The following is a 26391-nucleotide window of genomic DNA, read 5'->3' on the forward strand; positions in this document are numbered from 1 at the left end:
CCATTTTCTGAAAGGTAAATTCCAAAACAGGACATCATTGTGAATTAGCATTACGACAGTTGGAGCAGCGAGCTAGCATGTGACATCACTTGACTCAAATGGAGCATCTTAGTTTGATTTCAAGTTACTTGAATTTCATTTCCATTTTTATGAAAGACTACTGAAATTTGGGAGGGGAAACAAGCATGTCAGGAGCATAAAATGACATAATTAATCACTGAAGAGAGTTTCCAGGAAAGTCAAATACTCTATTCTGAAATTAAAACAGGATGCAAGCAGTTGTCAACAGCTTTCACGGAAACCAGACTGCAGTTTTAAAGGTCCAAGGACATGGAAGTAATGCAGTAATTGAGAATAGAATGGCGCAGGATTGGAATTTATCCCATTTGTTGTTTAGTATGTACATTGAGCAGACATTAAAGGCCATCAGGGAGATATTTAGAACTGTAGTTAAAGTTCAGAATGAAGAAATAAAAAATTTGACACTTGCTGTGAAAAGGCTATAACGTCAACATATGTAACAGTAAAAATAGGGTGATCTTGTTAGAATCCCTTGTTTTCATCTTTAACCTCATTAGAGTGTAGCCTAATTGATTCAAGTGATGCCAAGAGAATTAGATTGGGTGGGGGGAGCGTGAGAAGCTGAAAGAAGTAAATAAGTTTTACTGTTTGGCAAACAATGTAATGGACAATGAAGAAATAAAGATAAGTCTATATTTTAGACTGATAACAAGAAAACAATTTCTGGCAGAAGAGAAATATGTTTACAGCTAGCTTAAATTTAAGTTTCAGTAACTCTTAAGGTATTTGTGAGGAGTGTAGACTTTTACAGAAGTGAAACAAATGATAAACGCTGCAGGCAAAAGAATAGAACTGTTAGTGATATGTTGTTAACAGAAGGACGCATGATACTTGACGGATAGGTTAGATAATTAATATAGAGTTGCTGAATTGAATTGCGGAGAAAAAATTCTTTATGGTAAATGTTGACCGAAAAGAAGAAATAGTGTGGTAGAACACATCCATAGGCACAAATGACTCAATAATTTAGTTATAGAGGGAAGTGTTGAGGGGAAAACTTGTAGAGGTCAACCAAAGTTTGAATCCAGAGAGAAGATTCAAATGGATGTATTGTGCAGTAGTTACACAGAGATGAAGCTAATGTGGAGAGCTGCAAGAGATCAATCCCCCCCCTAGGGGGCTCCGCCACTCTTTGGTGGGTTCGTGCCTTGTCTACCATGTGGCCCCAGCCTTTGCAGCATCTTTTCCCTTCCATGCTGCAGGGCTATCCTCTTCCTATTCTTTTCCCACTCCTTTGGAGAATATGTCTGGTTTTTTTTGGGGGGCAGGGGGGGGGGGTTGTTCTGCGTTGTCTGTAGCTGATCTAAGAACAGTCTCACCACTGTTTTTTGTTCCCTTTTCCTTCTTCATTCACCTTCTCCTGTCCTTCCTTCACTTCGGCATTTGAGGCTCCTCTTTTTCTTCTTCCTCGCTGTGTGCACCTGAAAGCCAGCCCACGTCTGACGCAACAGGTGACTAGGTAACATGTAATGCCCAGCCCCTGGTCGACAGGTAGGGCTTGCGCATACCCCATGGTACAGGCCAGGCCCAAGCAGTTGTGACTGCCTGAGCTGCTAGGTTCCTAATTTGCTGATTGGCCCCTCTGTCAGGTGTTCGGTAGATGTGACCTGAAGTGTGAAGGATCACCTAATGCGGGCGTGCCCTCTTGTGAAGGGAACCCCCAATTGGAAGGAGTGTGCCATCTGCGACGCTGGCAATTGTGGGGGATTTTGTCTCAAGGAGCCAATGATCTTCACAGTTAATATCTACAAAACATAAACAGCTGAGGCTAACAATTCCAAAAACCTTCCAGCTGAATTACAGTTCCTTGTGTCTTCACATACTGAAGATGGTCAGTCCTTCATGATGGTAAATCCGTTTATTATTCAGAAAGGTGTTGATGCAATTGCCGGCCTTGTGAAATGCTGCTCTCGTTTATGGAATGGCACTTTGCTTTTGGAGACGACTTCTGATTCTCAAGCACAACAGCTGCTTGCCACTTCACTTCTCCATGGCCATTCTGTTCGTGTCAAGGCCCATAGAACTCTGAACTCTTCCTATGGTGTTATTTACACTCGGCTGCTTTACGATCTGACCGAGACTGAAATCCAAACACACCTCTCTGATCGAGGTGTCACTGCCATCCGTCGGGTGATGGAAAAGGTAGAGGCCTGCTTAGTGCCCACATGAACTCTTTTTCTCATCTTTCATAGACTGGTGCTTCCGTCCAAGATCAAAGCAGGCTATGAAGTTATCACACTTCGACTGTACATCCAAACCCGATGCGCTGCTACCGGTGTCATCGTTTCAACCACACTTGACTGTCTTGATGGCACCTGGCAAATGTGTAGCCTGTGGTAGGGATGTGCACGAGGGCAGGGTGCTTGTCTGCTTCCTTCTCTCCATTGTATCAGCTGCAGTGGTGACCATGCTGCCTTCTCTCAAAATTGTCCCATGTATCTCGATGAGCAGGCTGTCTAGGAGATCCAGGTAAAGCAAAAAGTTCCTTACCCTGTTTGCTCACAAGTTAATTGGCTAGTCGCAAACCCTGTGTTCTGCCTTCTGGCACTTACAGTACTGTTCTTGCTACATCTCGCTCCATGAAGTACATGGCAATGCAGACATTTGACCTCAAATTCAGCTCTGAGACTGTGAAATCGCCTAGTCTCATGGTAGCCTTGCTGTCCCTCATCCAGCTGTGCAACAGCCCATCAAACCCTCACATCACGGGGCAAAGTCATCAGCTACACAACCGGGAGGCTGGAAAGGACAGAAGGAATACTCCCGTGAAGACTTCCTACATCCCTCCAGCCATTCAACATCTGAGTCTTCCCCTCTAACCAGAAAAGCTCAAATAAGTCCAACAAAGGCAAACAGTCACTGCCTTTGCCGAATCAAAGATCCTCTTTGGTGGTGTTGCCAGGTGGTACTTTCACCCCACCAGCCTCCATGTTGCCGGTGTGGTGCACCACCAACTGTTTTTCTGCATTGGACTCCACAGGCGACAGCACAAGAAAGCCGACACTTTTGTGGACCTCATGGAGCAGGATCCTCCTGCCTCTATGCCCTGTAGCAGCAAGCTTTCACAGACTGTCTCTTGGCAACCACCTAGGTGACACCCCTTCATTTTTTCCTCAGCATGACTCTCCTTCAGTGGAACTTTTGCCGCCTTTGATGCAACAAAGAGGATTTACAGTTGCTTTTGGAATTGTAGCTTCCACGTGTGCTTTGCGACCAGGAAACAAAATTGTGTCTCACAACCACTTTCAGCTTTAGATTGCTTCCTGGACCAATGTAATCTTCCCAAGGTCAGCATTCTGTCTTGTGGGGGAGTCATACTGTTCATATGGGATGATGTCCATAATCAGCCAATGTCCCTGACTACCCATCTTCAAGCTGTTGCAATTCACCTTTTCCTTCCTCGCTTCATCTTTTCCCTTTGTACCATTTATATCCCTCCGTCATTCGATGTCACCAGGGCAGACTTCTTCCAGCTTATTGGACAGCTGCCTCACCCATGTCTACTGCTTGATGAGTTTAATGCGTGCCATCCACTTAGGGAGTCTGCCAGAACCTGTCAGAGGTGCCATCCTCGCTGACATTCTTAATCAGTTTAACCTCTTCTGCCTTAACACAGGAGCACCAACGTTCCTTTCCGACTCCTTGTACACGTATTCACATTTGGGCCTATCCTTCTGCACTGCCCAGCTTGCCTATCGTCTCGAGTGGTCTGTTCTTTCTGACACCTACTCGAGTGACCATTCCCCATGTGCTATCTGTTAGCTGACTCCTATCCCACCTGGGTGCTTGCTAAGGCCAACTGTCGGCTTTACTCCTCCCTGGCGACCTTTGATGACCAAGATTTCCCCAGTTGTGATGACCAGGTGGAATATTGTGCGGCTGTAGAATGTTCCATTCCTCACACTTGCTCTTTACCATACCGTGTCCCAGTCCCTTGGTGGACTGAAGCATGTCATGACACAATTCACATGCGGAGATGTGCTCTCCATGTTTTTAACTGCTGTCCTACATTGAATTCTTCAGGATAGCAAAAAAGCTAGCTAGATTTCATTCACTAGTTCTTTCAACATTCCCCCCTCTCTGTCATGAGGGCCAGTCTTCGATGGCTCTCTGCAACCCAGGTCCATTCCCCAACTTACGGGCTGACAGTCATCGTGGCCCCTGTTGTCATCTCCAGCACGTTGGGCCGCTATTTTGTGAAATTTCAAACTCTTCCCACTACCACCTAGCCTTCCTCCATTGGAAATGAGAAGAGGCGGCTCGGGTGATACCCTTCTCTTCTCAGGGGTCGTGAGTGCTGCAATGCCACCGTTACTATGAGGGAGCTGGATCATGCTCTCGATTCATCCCGATCCTCTGCCTCAGGGCCAGATTCTGTCCACATTCAGCTGTTGCAGTACCTTTCTCTTGCGGGCAAGTAATTTCTGCAACCACATCTGGGCAGGGGGCACATTTCCCGGACTTTGGCATGAAGCCACCGTCATGCACATACCTTCCTTCTAGCTACCACCCCATCTCTCTCACCAGCTGTATGTGCAAGGTGATGGAAAGTATGATTCATGCCTGGCTGGTATGGTGGCTTGAGTCTTGCAATTGACTAACAAATGTGCAGTGTGGATTTCGAGCATGCTGTTCTGCAGTTGACCATCTTGTCACTTTGTCCATCCATGTCATGAATGGTTGTTTTTTGTAGAAATCCCAGACTGTGGCCACTATTTTCAATTTGGAGAGAGCCTGTGCCACCTTATGGAGGACTGGTATCCTCCGTACACTCTACACATGGGCCTTCCGCAGGCAGCCTGCCCCGTTTCTTGAGGAATTTTTAAAAGACCAAGTTTTCAAGGTGCGTGTGGGTTCTACCTCGTCTGACACCTTTATCCAGGAAAACGGTGTGCCTCAGGGTTCCATCCTGAGCATCATCCTCTTTGCTATCGCCATTAATGCTATAATGGCCTGTCTGATGCCGCGCACCTCCGGCTCCCTTTTTGTTGACAATTTTGTCATCTGTTGCAGTTCTCCATGGACGTGTCTCATTGAACAGCGTCTTCAGTGATGTTTCGATTGTCTGTACTCATGGAACATCAACAATAGCTTTCATTTTACCACTTACAAAACTGTTTGTATGAATGTCTGGCGGCACAATTGGTTTCTCCCACCATCTTTACATCTCGGGCCCGTTACTCCTCTGTTTATTGAAACTACAAAATTTCTGGAGCTCATGCTCGATAGGAAACTTTCTTGGTCCTCCCACATATCTTACATGGAAACCCACTGTATGCATTCCCTCAATGTCCTACGTTTCCTCAGTGGTACTCCCTGGGGAGTAGATCGAACCACCCTCCTCCATTTGTACCAGTCTCTTGTCCATTCAAAACTAGACTATGGGTGCTTTATTTATGCATCTGCACATCTGTCCCTATTAGACCATCTCAATTTTATCCACTATTGTGGCATCAGTTTGGCCACTGGAACCCTTTTTTATGCTAGCCTGGTTGAGAGATTGTACGCTGAACCTGCTGAACTACCACTGTCCTACCGCTGTGACTTTCTCCTCAGCAGGTATGCCGTTTGTCTGCCATGCATGGCCACCCATTCTGCCTCCTTCTTCAATGACCCCTTTGATTGCCAGTATGTAGTGCATCCCTCTTCTCTGTTACCTTCTGGAGTTCACTTTCAGGTCTTGTCCCCAGTGGGCATGAACCATTCCTCACTGTCGCTTCATGCGGCTGCCCATGTTCATCTTGGCCTTCATTCACTTCCTTAGGACACTACTCCAGCCTCGCTCTGTCACCTTCAGTTTCATGACTTTCACATGGAACTTTCTATGCGCTGTACACTGCCCATCCCTTAGTGCAACTGGTCCAGGAAACCTGTCACTTGCTCACTCCTTATGGAGCTACTATGATGTTTATGTGGGTTCCCGGTCATGTCAGTATGTCAGGAAACAAGGATGCTGACGTTGCTGCCAAGGCTGCAGTCCTCGTACCTCATCCCCTAATTTTTATATTCCTTCTGATGATGATCTCTGTGTTGCCGTATGTCAGGAGGTGGTGTCACTTTGGCATCGCCACTGGTCCTTCCTTCATGGGAATAAGCTCCAGGTTATTAAGCCCCTCCCAGCAGCTTGGACAACCTCCTCTCAGCCCTCCCAACATGAGGAGGTATTTTTAACTGGGTTATGTATTTGGCACTGCCTTTTTAGCCATAGCCATTTGTTAAGTGATGCACCCCCACTAGTTTTGTGCACATTGCGCCCAACTTTTCACTGTCTGCCAATTTCTGATAGAATGCCCATTTTTTAACCGTTCATATTCCCGCTTAGGTTTCCCATCTGAGTTATTGGTAGTTTTAGCAAATGACGCATGGGCTGTCAACCGCGTTTTACTTTTTATCCATCATAGCAATGTGGCAAAGGCCATTTAATTTTTAGTTCTGGACCTCTGTTTCTCTATGGTGTATTTTATAGACCTTTCTCCACATCCTCATTTTTAGCTGTCTTCTCTTATGTTGATTGGGGTTGACGAGTAGTTGTTTCTTTACTCTTCTCTGTCTTTGTGTTCTATAGTTTTGACATTGGCACTTATGACCCTAGTTGTGTTTGCGTCCTAAAACAAAACAATCATACAAACAAACGGATTAATCTTCAGACTCAACATGAAGACAACAACTACAAGAGGAATACTTGAGTGAATAATGATGACAGATGCTGGTACCACCACCATCTACTACAGAGTAGCGCAGTTAAAAGTAGCCTACTTCCCCTTTGATTGCGAATTCAATATTTCGACTTCTGAAATAGAGTAAACAGCTACAACAATGGACAGTTTTATGCAATAATAGATTGTCAGCATTCTTCTATCAGTTTTTTTGCGTTTTTGCCAGTGAAGTTAGACAGATATCTTTGCAATAGCAAAATGACTTCCTTCATAGACGAAAGATTGAAATTGTGCGTATGTGAAAACACGTTCAATTAAGAAAAACATGCAAAATTTTTGGGATCAGTTATCTGGATAGAGGACTACCAGCAAAGAGAGCAATACAGAGTCTGTATAAAAATTGGTGCACCTATGGATCTGTGCAAAATGTAAAACAACAAAAAATTCCTTTGGATTGCACACCAGAAGTTATTGCAGACATTCCCTGAAGAATTATTCCGAGCCCAAAGAAGTCTACATGTAAATTGACCCAACAGGCACATGTAAGTAGGAGGAGCTGCCAGCGGATATAGAAAAGTCTTAATTTGAAGCCATATTGCATGACAGCTGTGTAGCAATTATGGGAGGATGACAGTCACAACACATAGATTACTACATATGACTTTTGAATGGCATCAACCATCATTTGTTAAACCCTTTTCATTACATCATGAGTGATGAATCATGGTTTCATCTTTCTGGCCATATGAATTTTTTTTTTGACACTACCCTTAATGTGGTTTCATATACGGAAATTTTTGATACATTTTGTGCTCAACTCACTGAATATAAGAGACAATACAGCTTCTTTCAGCAAGATGGGCCACATGCCACATGTCTAAGGTATCCTGGAAACAAGTCCATGATGAACTGTCGCAAACATTTGTGGTCACCACCATTTGCTGGATCTAACAACATGCCATTTTTTCCTTTGGGGACACTTGAAGAACAAGGTCTATAAAACAAATCCACACTCAATACAGGAAATGAAAAAAATCATAAACTGTGAAGTTGCTGCCATTGGCATCTGAACTTTATGCCAGCTGTATCTAAATACACTTAGATGTGTATTGATGTCGCAGAGGGTCAATTTCAGTATCTTATGTAAATGTATTTTTTCTGTATTTTTAATTTTAAATAAATGGTATGTCTGTTTCAGCTCTTTGTTTCTGTAATTTCACTGCATTTCCTTTTACACAGGCTACTTTTCTCTCTGCTACTAGAAGTAGTAGTAGTAGTAGTAGTAGTAGTAGTAGTAGTAGTAGAAGAACGTTTTGGTCTGCAGTGCTGAACTATGAGAGATCCTGATTGCTTTGAAGTATATAAAGCTTCACAAACCTCTCTAATCGGTCCTGTAAGTACCTTGTAGGCTGTTGGTGAATTGCACCCAGTGGAGAAATTACTAGATGTCCTTGTTACCCATAGACATTAAGTAAGATGGTCTCTTTCTGTTGGATTTCAGGATACTTGGAAATCTAGGGAAAGATAGAGCTCGTAGAGTAACACGATATCTGTACAACAAACAGTGATATTTCAGTCATTGCCACATCGTTTTTCATGTATCCAGTCCATAAAAAGGTCTTTAGGGCTATGAAAAAGAGTTTTTATGTGCATTATCAGTCACAAGCACCCATTGCAAATAAAACTGCGAAAAAGTAAAGCACACTAACAACCAGTTATGATCAATATTGATCTACTCATAGAGCTAATCACGGCAATAAAAGAGGTAAACAAGCCATTGTTGTTCTTGTTGTGAATGAACATATATTCTAACTCCTAGTGTATCAGAAGGTGCTTCCGAAAACTATTTCTAAAGTTGTGTATGTACTTGTGTTAAAGTGAACAGTTTTCCAAACATGTACATAGTCGAAAGACTCAATATGACAGATCCTGTAATGTGAGTCCCACTTGACAGTGTTTTCACAGCGGTAACAGATTCCAGTTGCCTTGGCTTTTGATTTTAGTTCACTCCTTGTATATTTTTGTGGGAAAGTTTCAATGTCAACAGTAGTAAGCATTACATGCCTGCACTTGTCTGACCAAGTCTTTCAAATGCCATTAAAAAATTCCAAAAAAAAACTATACTTGATTCAAAAAGAGGTATGGAGGATGAAATGTACAACAAAATTATGTGATCCTATGCATAATGTCATTTGCTGAAAACTTCATTTCAGTATCTTGAATTGTTAATGAAATAGAAAGTATTAAGTTTTATCTGATTCACTTTGTGTTGTGTGTTAAGAATATTAGGAAAAAAGAAATACAAATTAGATGAAGATGTACAAATACTTCTCACAGATGTCAAAAACCTGTCAATACAAACTATTTATGGTTACAAATGAGACAACTTGGTAGCCCTAACAAATTGTTAATTGCAATTAAACCTGAATTTTGTACTCAAAATATAAAATTAAAATCTCTGAAGATTTTGAGATCAAAATAGAAGTCAAGCAAGTCAATTATCGCCAATTTTAATTATTATAATTAACTAATAATTTAAAAAGTAAAATTATCACAAAATGTAGCACAATTGAAGAATAATATTAATATCCTCACAAATGCTGATGACATTGCACTATTAGCTGGATCTTCATTCACCATCCAACAGATAACAACACACTGCAAATTAATGGTGCAACTCTAGCATAGGCTGCTAATCTCTGACAACTCTGTAAAAACTGGAATTAAATCACAAATTAAAAAGATTAATGATGTTACTAAAGCCTCAGTACAATTTTCAAAAGTGCGTGTTCTTCTTGGAAAACTAAAAATGAATCACTAATTGTACGAGTTTAAGCTAACATAACTAAAGTATGACTTAAAAAAAGTTTCATGCAAAAATCGTAAAAAGAATAAATTATACCCAGAGGAGACAATAATACTAGTTTTTGAAGAATACTATGTAATGATTAAATTCATAATTTGTACAAAGAATCATTTTAGCAAACATTAAATTGAAAAGACTGCAATGGATAGGACATGACAGAAGGGCACCACCAAACTGATCCATCAATAGCGTGACAGGAAAGTTTCCTACAGTGACGTATCGTGGCCTCCAAGTATTGAAAGTGATTTGAATAAATATTGAAGACAGAGTACAGAGACAGAAATTGTTTGGAAATACCTAGCAGAGTGTTAAAATATTATTATAATTAATAATAATAATAATAATAAACCCCATGGAGGCCTGGGAAAAGAATAGGCCTCCAATATGTTCTGCCAGTCGTAAAAGGTGACGAAAAGAACAAACCACTAACAGGTCTAACCTCCCTTTTAGTGTGATTAGTTGGTTCAGGAGAGAACTAATGAAGCCTCAGACAAGTGCTGTCTTGGTCGGGGACGACGCTTGAACCCTATGCCTGTCCACAATGGTAACGACACTGCTACCCACACGGAAAATGATTTAAATCCAAATATAGGTGTTTTGCAGGATATGCTTCCTGCAACCACTCTAGAAGGAAAACAAAGATAGAGGATGAGATGGTCAGATGAAGTTAACCGACACCTCATGTTCTGTTATTACCAAGCAACAAACTTAGGAACCAACACAACTGGATACAGATCACAAGTATACACAACATTTATTACCAGTTACCCAGAATTAAAATTTTTAACAGCACAATGACTAGCTGATCAAATCCGTGTAATAATAAAAAATAACAAGATACCCTAGTCAGAATTAGAAAACATCAAACAACAAGTACAACAAATACTGGAACAAAATAATGTGCAATCAGAAGAATAAGAAAATACAGTAATGGACTCACACCTCAGAGAAAACAAACAAAGAACAACACGCATCAATTAAACAATCAGAAGAAAACGAAATCGTAATACAGCCACCAGAACAGGCACAAATAGAACACGAAGTGACATACATGTTGAATATAGAAGAAAAATTTCAGCTGACATATATAGAATACAAAGAGACAAATACAGACCTTAGACCATTCTTGCATAGACCACCAAATAACCCACAAGTCGAAACAACAGTAACAACTATCAACACAATCATACACAACAAAATAAATGAAAACACAACTATGGAAGAGTTACAACTACTGGTTTCTATAGGAGCACTCACTACACTAAATATACACACTAGGCAGAGATCAGAACCAACACACAGAAGAAACCCACAAAACCAGCATGGCAACACAGGCTACAGATCAGAATAGAAAAACTGAGAAAAGACATCGGACAGCTAACACAATTTATAAGAAATGAAATATCAGACAAAAAACAAAAAAGGTTAGGCAAAATCTCACAACAAGAAGCGATAGAGCAATGAGATGAAAAGAAGCAGACATTACAAGCATTGGCCAAACGACTTAGAAGATACAAAAAAAGTGAAAATAGAAGGAAACAAAACCAAACATTCAACACAAACCAAAGGAAATTTTACCAGACAATAGATAACACACACATTAAAATAGACAATCCACCAAACATAACATACATGGAACACTTGTGGAGTAACATATGGTCAAACCCGGTACAACATAACAGACATGCATGGTGGATACAAGCAGAAACAGACACATACAAGATGATACCACAAATGCCTGAAGTGATAGTTTTGCAACATGAAGTCACCCGAGCAATTAATTCTACGCACAATTGGAAAGCCCCTGGAAAAGATAAAATAGCAAATTTCTGGCTAAAGAAGTTCACCTCAACACATTCACATCTAACTAAATTTGACCTTTAAATATGTCTGTTTGTGTCTGTATATGTGCAGATGGATATGTGTGTGTGTGTGTGTGTGTGTGTGTGTGTGTGTGTGTGTGTGTGTGTGTGTGTGTGTGCGTGCGCGCGCGCGCGCGTTTACCTGTCCCTTTTTCCCCCCAAGGTAAGTCTTTCTGCTCCTGGGATTGGAGTGACCCCTTACCCTCTCCCTTAAAACCCGCATCCTTTTGTCTTTCCCTCTCCTTCCCTCTTTCCTGATGAAGCAACCGTGGGTTGCGAAAGCTTGAAATTTGTGTGTGTGTGTTTGTTATTGTCTCTATCGATGTACCAACACTTACATTTGGTAAGTTACAGAATCTTTGTTTTTAGATATAAATTATTTAACAGTTACATAGCAAATCCATATACAGTCCCTGATACACTTACACAAGGAATAACTTACCTGAAACCTAAAGATCAAGCAGACACAGCAAACCCAGCAAAATATCACCCTATAACATGCCTACCAACAATACACAAAATATTAACTTCAGTCATTACACAGAAATTAATGACACATACAACACAGAACAAAATTATAAATGAAAAACAAAAAGGCTGCTGCAAAGGAGCACGAGGATGTAAAGAGCAACTGATAATAGATGCAGAGGTGTTGAAGTCAGTAGTAATGAAATAACTAAGATTAAAGTAGATGATAATGTTGTTGTAAACCCAGCTCAAATATCAGAGTGTTTAAATGAATTCTTCATAAATGTAGCAAAGTCAGAAATTGTAGCAGGATATCAGAGTAAAGTAAATCCCTTTGGACTCGACCAAGAAGCTGAATATCTCACAGATTTTAAAAAAGTCACAATAAAGGATGTGAAAAATGTTATATTGTCATTAAAAATAAAAATTCTGCTGGGTGGGATGGGACACCAAGTAAAGTGGTTAAAGCAGTATATGACATAATAGCACCCCCACTTGCTAAAATAATCAACCAATCTTTTGAACAGGGCTGCTTTCCTGATGTGTTAAAATATGCCGAAGTGAGACCTCTGTTCAAAAAAGGGTTGAGGGAAGATATGGGAAACTATCGCCCTATTTCTATTCTCCCAATCCTGTCAAAAGTGTTAGAGAAAGTAGCTGCAAATCAGATCAAAAATTTTATCGTAAGTAACCAATTTGGATTCCAACAAGCAAAAAACACACTGGATGCAGTAAATAACTTTATTAAGAAGATATGCAAATCATTGGATCAGAGGAGTAAAGTAGCTGGTATCTTCTGTGATCTTTCAAAAGCATTTGACTCAGTGAACCATGACTTGCTTATCTACAAATTAAACAAATATGGGATTAAGGACAGAGCTCTGAAATGGGTCACATCATACTTGCACAACAGAAAACAAAGGTTAAGTGTCACATCAAATGCAGTGAATTATTATTCTAAATGGAGTACAGTATCACAAGGTGTGCCTCAAGGCTCCATTTTGGGGCCAATCCTGTTCCTATTCTATGTAAATGACTTGCCCATAAATATAAATTCCTCGTCAGTTTTGTTTGCGGATGACACTTCTGTTTTAATTGAAGATGATGCATAAAAAATTCAGAGCTCCATTGTGAGCACAATGGGTACTCTAGAAAACTGGTTCCAGTTAATGGCTTAAAACTGAACATTGCAAAAACCAATATGGTACATTTCAAAACCAAACATTTGAAATGTGTGTATCTTAAAATACATCATCCTATGGAAGAAGTTAACACAGTCAAATTCCTAGGACTAAATGTGGACAACAACTGAAACTGGAGTACGCATATTGAGTTCCTATCAAATAAACTAAGCAGCTTCGCATTTGCAACGCAAATACTAGCAAACTCTACTGACATGAGTACACGAAAAATAGCATATCATAGTTATTTTGAATCTGTCGTTAGGTGCGGTATCATTTTTTGGGAAATTCAAGTAGTGTATCTTGAATACTGAAACTGCAAAAGAAAATTATAAGATACATGTGTAGTGCACAACAAACAGAATCTTGTCGCTCATTATTTTGGAACTGCAAATCCTAACAGTTCCCTCCATATACATTTATGAAATTATAGTCTTCGTACCTTATGACTTATCTTAGAAGAAAGATGAAGGAAAGGCAAACCTACGTTTCTAGTATTTGTAGACTTAGAGAAAGCTTTTGACAATGTTGACTGGAATACTCTCTTCCAAATTCTAAAGGTGGCAGGGGTAAAATACAGGGAGCGAAAGGCTATTTACAATTTGTACAGAAACCAGATGGCAGTCATAAGAGTCGAGGGACATGAAAGGGAAGCAGTGGTTGGGAAGGGAGTAAGACAGGGTTGTAGCCTCTCCCCAATGTTATTCAATCTGTATATTGAGCAAGCAGTAAAGGAAACAAAAGAAAAATTCGCAGTAGGTATTAAAATCCATGGAGAAGAAATAAAAACTTTGAGGTTCGCCGATGACATTTTAATTCTGTCAGAGGCAGCAAAGGACTTGGAAGAGCAGTTGAACGGAATTGACAGTGTCTTGAAAGGAGGGTATAAGATGAACATCAACAAAAGCAAAATGAGGATAATGGAATGTAGTCGAATTAAGTTGGGTGATGCTGAGGGAATTAGATTAGGAAGTGATACACTTAAAGTAGTAAAGGAGTTTTGCTATTTGGGGAGTAAAATAAATGATGATGGTCGGAGTAGAGAGGATATAAAATGTAGACTGGCAATGGCAAGGAAAGCGTTTCTGAAGAAGAGAAATTTGTTAACATCGAGTATAGATTCAAGTGTCAGGAAGTCGTTTCTGAAAGTATTTGTAGGGAGTGTAGCAATGTCTGGAAGTGAAACATGGATGATAAATAGTTTGGACAAGAAGAGAATAGAAGCTTTCAAAATGTGGTGCTACAGAAGAATGCTGAAGATTAGATGGGTAGATCACATAACTAATGAGGAGGTATTGAATAGAATTGGGGAGAAGAGGAGTTTGTGGCACAACTTGACGAGAAGAAGGGACCGGTTAGTAGGACATGTTCTGAGGCATGAAGGGATCACAAATTTAGTTAGCATTGGAGGGCAGCGTGGAGGGTAAAAATCGTAGAGGGAGACCAAGAGATGAATGCACAAAGCAGATTCAGAAGGATGTAGGTTGCAGTAGGTACTAGGAGATGAAGAAACTTGCACAGGATAGGGTAGCATGGAGAGCTGCATGAAACCAGTCTCAGGACTGAAGACCACAACAAAAGCAACAGTTTGAAAGGTAGGAGACGAGATACTGGCAGAAGTAAAGCTGTGAGTACCGGACGTGAGTCGTGCTTCGGTAGCTCAGATGGTAGAGCACTTGCCCGCGAAAGGCAAAGGTCCCGAGTTCGAGTCTCGGTCAGGCACACAGTTTTAGTCTGCCAGGAGGTTTTAACAACAACAGTCTTTGTACACAGCAGACAAAAATTATTTGAGGAAAATCATTTTAACCACACCTACAACACAAGAAATAAAAATAATTTTATATTACCCACACACCATTTTAAATTATATGCACGAACTCCACAGTATATGAGGATGACAATATATAACAAGCTAATGGGCAAAAATATATTTAATATGAAGCCAGAGAGTCTAAAAATAAGGCTACAGCAGTTTCTGTGGGATAAATGCTACTATTCAGTAGAAGAATTCATAGAGGATGACATGATAATTTGAGAAAGGGGTAATTAATTGTTAGTCTTTTATTGTATGAGTAACAAAATTGTATTATTATTATGATACCATTTGTTAAAAACAGTTGTTGTAATTAATTGTTAGCTTTTTATTGTATGTGTATTTTTATATTGTATTATTGTTATGGTACCATTTGTTAAAATCAGGTGTTGTATGTAAAACTTTACCAAAATTTTGACGTGTCTCCTGTACCTAAATCAAATGATTTAGATTATGTACGTTATGATACTAATAAACCACAATTCATATCAAGTTAACAACAGAAACAGTATATCACATCACAAGCAGATGTACAATACTAGCAAATACAGAATACACCAGAAGACATGACAATATAGGAAAAATAATACATCAGCAACGTGCCATACAACATAAACTAATAAAACACCTTCCCACATACAAGTATGCTCCACAAAGTGTACTGGAGAATGATGAATACAAATTATACTGGAACAGAACCATTATAACAGATAAAACAACACCACATAACAAATCTAACATCATACTCACCAATAAAAAGAAGAAATTAACACAACTAATTGAAATATCCATATCCAATACAACAAATATACAGAAGATAACAGGAGAAAAAATTGACAAATACATCCAACTGGCTGAGGAAGTCAAGGACATGTGGCATCAGGATAAAGTTGACATTATACCAATTATACTGTCAACTACAGGAGTCATACCACACAATATCCATCAGTACATCAATGCAATACAGCTACATCCAAATGTATATATACAACTACAGAAATCTGTAATTATTGATACATGTTCAATTACCCAAAAGTTCCTAAATGCAATGTAACATATACCGTACAGTTAAAAGGAAGTCGCGCTCGATCAAGGTCCGCGTCACTTTCCATTTTTAACCAGACATAATGTCTGAGAAAGGAAAGAAATAATAATAATAGGTTTCTGATGGAAATTTCTCTATTTGTGAAGTCAATGCAAAACCGTTGGTTACATTAAGTGGAGGCACACTACATTTGAGTACATGCACCATGTGAATTAACATTTGTTGATTGTGTTCCAGACGAAAGTGGATATGTCTATAAGTGAGGAGCAGCGCCCACGGTATGGAATCACAATCCAGGAGCTGCAACACCTTTCGGAGCTGCAAGGGTACGCGGCTGTCGCAGAAATTGAGAAGTTTGGAGGAATCGGAGGGCTGTGCAGGCTGCTGCGAACATCCCCCACTAGAGGTAAAGCCATGCTGCCTGGCTGCAGGAGCAGTGTTCCATGCTCCCGTCAGGTCATCTCAGGTCCAGTGTATACTGGGTCAGCTGTCAACATGGTAACATTAGTTTTGCAGTTGTACTCTACAAAATGCATATCTTCGTGTTTGAGTTTAAATCACTCCTAATATTGTTGTCATCCCTTTCACTTCATCTTCGTGACCCCTTCTCTGCCTCCCTCCCCCTACTCTGCTCCTTCCCCCCCTCTCCCCCACCCACATCGGCACACACCTTTCTTTCCCAAGGTTTAGTGGTAATGCTTTTCTGGTTTCTTACCCTACACTGCCCTTATATTTAATTACTGTTTAATGGTTTCAATTTTCAATGTTATTCATCAATATTCTATCCTCTTTGATGATAATTATCAGTTTGATTATGGTGATGGCCCTGAAAACTAAAAACCAGTTAATGAAATACATTAATGCTGTAGAATGCCCATAATATTCTGATTTTCACTTATAATTAATGATATATGAGCAGTGTCCCAGGGAAAGCCACAGCACACACTGTTCACCTACAGTAGCCATTCAGAATGAGCTTTGTAACTGAAAATCGTCCAAAATGTGAAATCTGTTCTGTAATATGGTTTTTAGTGGCAAAAGACCTCAGACACATTGAAATTTGTCAGAAAATTTGTCCTGAATGTGAACTGAATGCGATTAGTAAACGACTAGTTAATTTGCAACATGCTTTACAGTGTGGAGACTAGGGAATAAACTTTTGCAAGACTAGAACCATGATGATGTATTATCATGTGTGCTCTATAGAGGGGCAAGTGGAATTTATATAACAACCGTAATAATTATTACATAAAGGAATAGGGAGTCACATAAAATAAATACAGACATTGATTTTAGACACACAGAAAAGTTCTAGCAATCGCTAACTTCTGATGGGGAATGGTCTTCAGTTGGAGCCAGTTCTGTGCATTTACTCTCACCCAATTAACTGTGGTACTCCTCTGTATGCCTCCATATATTGACAGCCCCTCAAGCTTTCTATGCAGTTGTGTGCTTTATCTCCGAAGACGTCCTTTACAGATGGAGATAAAATGTCACTGAAGAGTTTTAGGAATTGAGCTCAGGATCTCAGTCATGAAGTTGGTGTGTTTTGTTTTCAAGTCACATATCATATGAAAAGTCGTCAACTATTTGGAATTCATAGATTGATTTACACGACAGAATAGCTGAATAATTGTTAGGCGTCAAAAAATGCAGATGATGTAGCTACCATGTGCAGTCAAACCACTAGTTTTAAATGATGAAGTATTATATATATATATATATAGGGTAAACCTCAATCCACAAACAAAATTTCCAGGTTTGTTTAGAGATATTTTCTGAGTATTTTGGTATAAGGCTTGTGTAGTGTTTTGGGATATTTGTAAATATCTGAACACACCACTGGAAAGTCATCGACAAGAGATGCTCATGAGTAAGTTGAATAAGGATGAATGTAGTGGGAAAGAGAAACTGTGTTTTTCCTTTCTTGTATGCAGTGAATGTGGAGCAGTGTTGGAGCCAGTGAGAAGGGGACCAGTAACAATTGAAGTACTTAGATGACCAATAGATGAAATGCACTTAGTAAAAGTACTCATTAGACATTTACCATACCACGCTCGACAAGGAATATTGTATAGAGGGTGGAAAACTGTGAACAAGTTACTAACGTTTGTTGAAGGTTTAGACACACTGAATACTGAAAGAAATGAAAATCAATTAAGGAATCCAATTATTGTAAAGAAAGCAGTAATGAAACTGTTCACAGCAGGGCTAATGGTCTAAATAACAATAACCTTAGAGGGGGAAGAAATCAGATTGATAACATAAACTTGCAGGTGTTTACACCTCAAAACCATCAAATAAATATGCAACGAAATAATGACACAGAAGCAAATCAGCATATTATTGAAGTAAGTCCGACTGGTATCTGGCCATAGTGAGGGAAAACGAGAACAATCCTTGGTTAAACACCAGACACCAGACTCCAGAATATCACAGAACAATGCTTGGCCCATATGTAAGTAAAATGATTGCTTATCATAATATATCACCTATTAATGATTGGTTATTAGTGGAAGAGGAAAATTTAGAAAAGGTACAACGCAAACCAATTGTAATTGGAAGAATAGGAAATAAAGGATTGGAAATTTACATTGATTCAGGAAGGGAAGTATCAATAATTTTGGAGGAATGGCTGTTAAGTGGAAGAATAAAGGAATTCCCTAAGTTACCTGTGCATATTTTAGGTATTGCAGGTACTAAGAGTAATGTAGTGAAATGGTAAACAAGGATTACCTTTGGAATAGATCAATTGTTATTTGAACAAACCATGTTAATAGTCCCTAAAATAATTATGCAAGTATTACTAGGAGTAGATTGGTTGATGAAATATGTAGTGGTAATATACTTTCAGAGTGGTTCTCATAAGCGCAATGTAGGTAACTATAATAAAGAGATATTATTTAGAACATATCACTGTCAAGAACATCATAGTTCCAATCTTAAAAAGAAAACACGGAAATTTTTTCCGAAATATGCAGGACCATTTGATCATGGATAGCCCACACCCGAAAGCATACTATTTAATTGGCCCGCATACTGGTCAGGAGAAATGTTTATACAATGCTGACAAACTAAAGAAATACAATTATCATAAATTAGGAGGGGAGGGAGGACAAGCAATGAAGAACCAAATAATATTTGACATGACTATAAAAATAGGATGACAAATAGAAAGATACGGTACAGTTAGAGAAAATTGATTAATAGAAGAGGGCAGTAGAAACAGTGTTTTGGATCGGTAATCTAGCTGGAGCTAACTGGAGCTTGGGTTTTAAGAAAAGAGAGAACAAAAGAAAGAATAGAGTGCAATGAAGAATACTTAGATATGTAGTGTTTTCAACAGCTGAGTTAAGATATGAAGAAGGTAGTAAGCTAAAGAGTACAGACACGTAAGTCAAAAGGGAACCTCAAAGTAATATGGGAGAAAGTATAAGGAAAAGTAATGGAAGATATAAATGTATCTGAAATGTGGAGTGTAATCTCTAATTAGGAATGATGAGTAAAAGGCAGATAGGTGAACCTAAGAAAGGCCAACCTATACTGTTCGGGCAGAGGCACCAAGAAAGGGAATAGTAGGAGAGGAATAGATATGGGGCACTACCACACTGAATGAAATAGAAATATTTTACAGCATTGAGACAGAAGTGGTCTTTGGTTGAAGTGAGGTAAGATTTGTTTAAAGGATAATCCATAGATTATTCTTAAAATTGGTTATAAATAACAAGAGGTTTTTCCCAAAGGTTTATAGTAAAGAGGTGACAGGATTTGAGTGCAGTGGTGGAGACAGTTTACACCTCAATGTAATTGCACACAAAGGCTTTGGAATACAAATCCGTACTCTTGGAAGGTGGGATATTAAAGAAGTTAAGTTCTCTAAAAAGAGAAGACTTAGATGTCAATATAATGAAAACTCAGAAAGTTTATAATCAATATAATAATGAAAGATGAGCTAACTATTTAAAGAAGGTTAATATTCCATTACCTATTTAAAGAGGATTAATATTATGATTTCTAAGTATATCATAATAAATGTCTCACAAGTATCCAGTAGGTAGATAGTAAAATTGTCTAAAATTGAAAATGAAAGTGGTTAATCGGTCATGAGTTCAAGAGGATCACAAATAAAAGGAACTTAAGAATAACATTAATGACAAGTAATATATTTGTATTACTGTGCACATCCCTCAGATACTTCGACTGATCTAGAAAAGATAGTCATACTATTAAAGAAAGTAACAAGATATGAGAAATAATATTACAAGTATGAAGGAAATGAATGAATCCTGCCAAACAGGAACAAAGTACTTAAGCAATAAAGTGAACATAGTCACGAGTGATCATTAACGATTATAAAAAGTTATGTTGGAGAGATTATGCAAAGGCAGCTTAAAGAAGTAAGAGTAGGATAATAGCAATAGAATTGTTAATAAAATGTGTATGTAACTAGCATGAGATCTCTTTTTTTGAGTGGTGGGATATGTGATGTTTCGGGATATTTGTAAATATCCCAACACACTATTGGAAAGCCATCAGCAAGAGATGCTCGTGAGTAAGTTGAATAAGGAAGGGAAACTGTGTATTTTCCTTTCTTGTATGCAGTGAATGTGGAGCAGTGGTGGAGCCCATGACAGGGGGACCAGTGAAGATAGTATTACAACCACTGGTAGTCCGGGAATCATTTGTGCCATGGTGCAGCAAGTACCTGAATCAGAGAGCCATGGAGTAAGTGACACACCAAAAGGGCATAATGAACAATTGAAGAGCAGTAGTTGTTTATCTGTGTTTTTCTCTCAGGTTCTACAGTATACATGTATGGACATTCGAATGTACTCAAGAAAGTGGTATTACCGTAGCAGTTGTTAGTTGTGTTGCAAAAAGTAATAGTGGAAATATGGGCGAAATATACCCCTGTTTGTGAGAAGTGTGGCTATTTATTTAGTAGCACATTAGAGAGAACGTGCAGAAGCATTCCAGGAATCTTCACCACATTTGAATCAACAGGGAGGATCCGGACCACTAAAAAACTGTGAGGAGAGAGGATAAAGGTCTACTTTCATGTAGTGGTGTATTGGGGTCTGCAAAATATTGCCCTGTTGTATCGGCCAGGGATGCAACTTCCTGCTAGTGCTGATATAAGACCCACCACAATCTTACAAAATAAACAACAGCAGGAAAAGAAGGAAAAGTACACAACCCACTTGTTATCAGGGTATTTGTTGTTGCCAAAAGTAATGCCTACTTTACTATTTGTGCTCAAGCATTTTTAGTTGACCAATACATGTCATGTATGGCTTCACTGAGTGCAGTTAAAGAGCAGCATGGGGATTCTTTGGTGTGCTGTTCCTGCATTTCACTACTTTTGCGTCATCTGAGGGTTATTGCGTTACTGTGCATTTTGTTTTGTACAGTTGTGGTCTCATAATACAGAGATACCACAAATGATTCATTTGTTTCCAAGGTTCTGTATTTTCTAAAGTATTACATGTACACAAATATTATTGAAGCATGAATGGAACTATAAACTCTCAGAGTTTCCTTTCTACCCCTCAGTTGTTTTTAAGGGTGGAATACCTTGACAAAATGGTGACAAAAAAAGAGAGTTTTTGTGTGTTGGAATATGAGGTGTTTCCTGTTATGACAGGGCAGCATGCATTCAAAAGGAATTATGAAAAAGAACCACCATGTAAATGAAGTATTGTGCATTAGTATTGACAATTTAAGGTCACTGGTTGTCTCTGTAAATAAAAAAAGTGCTACTCAGCTGGTGTTCCAGATGCAACCTTGGAGAGAGTGAACCAAAGATTTTGTATGCAATCCAAAAAAATAAACAGTCTGTGCAAGTCATGAATGTGAAATACGGCAGAAAATTTCAAACTGTATCATCTGCAGTTTATGGAACAATTAAAACTGTAAGGTTGTGGCTGGTGCCTTCAATTTTGCATCACAAGGAAAGTTTAACCATCACAATATGAAAGTGTGTGGCACTGAAAATCATTATGAGATTGTGATGCATGAACAAGATTTGTGGAAGGTTAATGTTCTATGTGCATTGTCACAGACAAAGCTGTATTGTCATTTTTCTCCTATGATAAGTCTGTTTCACATACCTCTGCCATTGATATGTAGCAGTTGTGGTTATTTCCACAACTGACTGCAGAGTCTGAGAACTTGACTTGCAACAAAACCCCCTTATTGGAGCATCAATGTCCATCACTATCTAAACATAAAACTCCTGCATTGCTGGATTGGGCATAGTGGTAAAGATGATGGGGCTCTGTTCCCTTGGCCCTCCAGGTCCCGTGACCTAATGCCGTATGACTTTTTCCTTTGGGAGTCCATTAAGGACAGTGTTTATGTGCCCCCACAGCCAAGAACACTGGAACAGCTCAGAGTATGCATCAATGATACTGTAATGACCATTGACAGGATGTTGCTGCATAAGGTATGGAAGAAACTTGGACATGTGTCATGTGTCCAGAGGAGTATTCATAGGACTTTTGTTGAGCACAAAATGCAGACTTTGTGAGTTTATGATTCTGTTCATGCACCTATCATATTTGTATTTCCACTTGTAATATTTTGGAAAGTAAAGAGCTTTGAAACTGGATTAATCATTCATAGTAACTTTGTACAGGCTTTTTCACTTTTCTGTAGGTACTTTGAAAAAAACAAAGACAGCTGGGAAAGAAACAAAGTAAGTTGTAATTACATTCTTACTGTGTAATAATTAGTGAGCCACCAGAGTCAACATATCCATTATGCCAAAATACTTGTAATATATCCCTGAACAAACTCCAGAAATTTTTTGCCATTTTTGTTTTGGTTCACTCTGTGTACATGTGAGGAGTTACAAGTCTTAGCAGAGTCTCCACACCTATTATGTTCCTGTGGCTAAAGCATACATATTATCTTATTTGAAAAAAAGAGACATTTCCCAAAAGTTTTACTTGATCACTGTGGTTGTGTAATCATCCACTGTTACAGGTCTCAGTGGGATACGAGCAGATTTGGAGAACAGAAGGAAGGTATTTGGTTCCAATATGGTACCGCCGAAACCGCCAAAAACATTTCTTCACCTCATATGGGAAGCTCTCCAAGATGTCACCCTCATTGTTTTAGAAATTGCTGCTTTGGTGTCATTGGGTCTTTCATTTTATCCTTATAAGGAAAGACGTAAGTACCATATTTTAATAATAATTCTGTTATTAAATAGCTAAAGAATGTAAATAAGCTTTGAATTCCATCCAGTCACTGACAGTTGACAATATGAAGACTTCTGGCATTGCTTGCTAACAACAATATTTCATGTCACGTGGTGTAGAAGGAGACCATACTCAGTCGGCATCCCAACAGTGTGTTATTTTGGTGCATAATTGAGCTGTGAGCAATGGATGTTATTAGATGTAGCCTCTACACCTGTGTAACCATTCTCCTTTTCCACTGCTTTTCTTTTTGTTGTAGTTGCATTCACACTCAAATTTGTTGATAACCAGTGTCTAATGTAGAGGTTGTTTTCAAGATGCTACCTATAGCTAAGAAGTAAATCATCAAACTCAGCACAGAAAATAAAAATCAGGTCACAGACATCCTGTATGCACATGTATTACCTCTTGTGAGACATTACCCTGGTACCATTTTTCAATCAAATAATGGCACATGTTGATATGAACCGCCGGCATGTCATCGAGATACTCCCTCAACTGCCGAGGTCCCCCACAGTGTCTCCAATTCAATACATGTGGGATCAGTTTGCATGTTAACTCTATTCCAGTGCAAATATCTGGGATGTCGAGTGCCAGTTACAACAGTTTGGGTGACTGAACTTGGAAGAGAATGTTAGAGGTGTGTGATGCCATTCCCACCTGAACCTCAGCAGTGTGTAAGGTGGAAAGGGGGCTTGTGGCCGGAGGTTGGATGGGGAGAGAGGGAGTTGGGGGATATGCACAACATTCTACCGCCTGATGATTGGGCAGTGTGCTTCTGCTGCTGATTTCAATGTGATTTTGCAATCCCTGAAATTGCACAACGTAACCTTTCATTTCACTTCCTTCTCTCTTTCTAGGCACTTAACTTCCTTTGTCAGTGAGTATATTATTTGTGGCCATATACAGGAAGATGCATATGCCAGAATGAAGAGGAAGAAGTCAGTGTAGAACTGATTCATTTAGGAATGGTATCTGTCCAACTCATTTTGCCTTTTGCCATCTGTTGTTGGAAAATTTTTACTTGCGGTCAGATCATCAAGAGTCAACAACATTTTTTTTCGTTATTTTTGATGCTGTTTCACAAACAGTGATCTGCATTTTCACTGAAAATAGTATATTTTAGCTCACAACTAAGGGATTGTTTCCTATTGTTTTCTTTTTATTAACATTCACAGTCATTGAAGATGACATATTTTAAGTAAGTACCAGTCAACTCAACCAAGTACTCAGTGTTAAGTTGACTGCCATAATAAAAGTACACAAAAATGAACATTCACACACATACCAGCTGGTATCAGTATACCCATTGGATTATTTTGTTATTTATTTCTATTTATTTATTTTTTTAAAGGAATTTTAGGATAAAAATGTGGACTTTCATAGATTTTTGTGAAGAGCATAATTATACAACTTCATAGATTTTCATAGAAAATATTTAATTAATTCCGAGACATAAAGTTACACACACACACACATACACACACACACACACACACACACACACACACACACACACACACACAGAGTGTGCATCTTCATGTCTTAACGGCATAAAGACTGTTCCATAAAATTTTGGGTGTGCTGCCACGTAAATTTAGTTTCTTCTTCTAATATTTCAGCTGAATTCTGTCCAGCCATCTTCAGATTGAGCCGAGGTGACTAACGCTCCAGCATTTGATCTGTCCTTTTAAACTCGAGGACCAAACCACTGCGGATGCAGCCAAAGATACACAAGGTGCCGGAGACATTGATAGGCAGCAAACGGGTGTAACATATGCATGGATATTTATAAGATACCCTGTGTGTGCGGCTGTTCATACATTGAGCAGATGACATTTACAGTCCAGGAGAGATGCACAGAGCACCGCAGGTACACACATCTCTTACAACCTAATAAATCTGGGGTAGCAGAACACTGTTTTGACACTGGGCACTCTACGGTGTACGATAATGTCGAAATTTTGTACTGGACTTCATCTTTCTGGGACTCAGTAGTGAAAGAAGCAATTGAAATTCTGTTGGTGATGGATTTGATTAATAGAGATAGCAGCCTCAGCTTGGACAAATCATGGACTCTGGAAATTTCTGTAATTAAATCACAAAGACGTCTCAACAGTACAGCTCTCCGTGACACATCAATATCACCGTGTGGATCGACTGCGCAGCCAGAGATTTAATTTCCATGCATATGTTACACCTCTTTGCTGCCTATCAACGTCTCCGACACCTTGTGTATCTTTGGGTGCATCCACAGTGGTTCCATCCTCGAGTTTAAAAGGATGGAGCAAGCGTTAGTCACCTCGGCTCACTCTGAAGATGGCTGGACGGGATTCAGCTGAAATATTAGAAGAAACCGAATATATGTGGCTGCATGCCCAAAATTTTATGGAACACACACAATGTTTTGCTAATACGCGAACATTGAATTTACCCATTCTGGAACAGTAATCACATGTTCTGCAATGATTTTTTTCTTCTTTAACATTAAACAGCTGAAATTGTTGAACAAAGCTCCAGGCCGCGATGGCATTCCTGTCAGATTTTGTACTGAATTTGCGGATGGGTTAGCCCCTCTTCTAACTATAATCCATCATAGATCCCTCAAACAAAAAACTGTGCCCAGTTCTTGGAAAAAGGCACAGGTCACACCCATCACAAGAAGGGCAGTAGAAGTGATCCACAAAACTACCGTCTAATATCATCTGAAACCCAACTTGCACTTTTTTCACATGACATGCTGAAAGTTTTGGATCAGGTAGATGCAATGTTTCTTGATTTCCAAAAAGCATTTGACTAAGTTCTGTACCCACGCTTATGTTCAAAAGTATGACCATATGGGGTATCAAGTGAAATTTGTGACTGTATTGAAGACTTTTTGGTAGGGAGGACACAGCATGTTATCTTGGATGGAGAGTCATTGTCAGATGTATAAGTAACTTCAGGTGTGTCCAGGGAAATGTGTTGGGACCCTTGTTGTTCATGATGTATATTAATGACCTTAGAGACAATATTAATAGTAAAATTGTGTGTGTGTGTGTGTGTTTTTTTTTTTTTTTTTTTTTTTTTTCTCTTCTTCTTCAGATGATGCAGTTATCTATAATGCAGTAGTATCTGAGAGAAGGTGCATAAATATTCATTCAGATCTTGATAAGATTTCAGTGTGGTGAAGAGTTTGGCAACTTGCTCTAAACATTGAAACTGTGAAATTTTG

At 39.1% G+C, this 26391-nt stretch overlaps 1 protein-coding gene across 1 annotated transcript in view; it reads left to right on the forward strand.

Moving 5' to 3' along the window:
- The window catches only part of LOC124553251 (plasma membrane calcium-transporting ATPase 2-like), a 631526-nt gene that overhangs the window by 23458 nt on the left and 581677 nt on the right, over positions 1-26391 (forward strand). Inside the window, exons 2-3 of the mRNA XM_047127138.1 lie at positions 16210-16378; positions 22960-23148. Coding sequence (XP_046983094.1) covers positions 16222-16378; positions 22960-23148 — 346 coding nt within the window. The 5' untranslated portion in view covers positions 16210-16221. The remainder of the gene's footprint in view (positions 1-16209; positions 16379-22959; positions 23149-26391) is intronic.

This window comes from Schistocerca americana, chromosome 11, assembly GCF_021461395.2.
Source record: "Schistocerca americana isolate TAMUIC-IGC-003095 chromosome 11, iqSchAmer2.1, whole genome shotgun sequence".
NCBI lineage: Eukaryota > Metazoa > Arthropoda > Insecta > Orthoptera > Acrididae > Schistocerca > Schistocerca americana.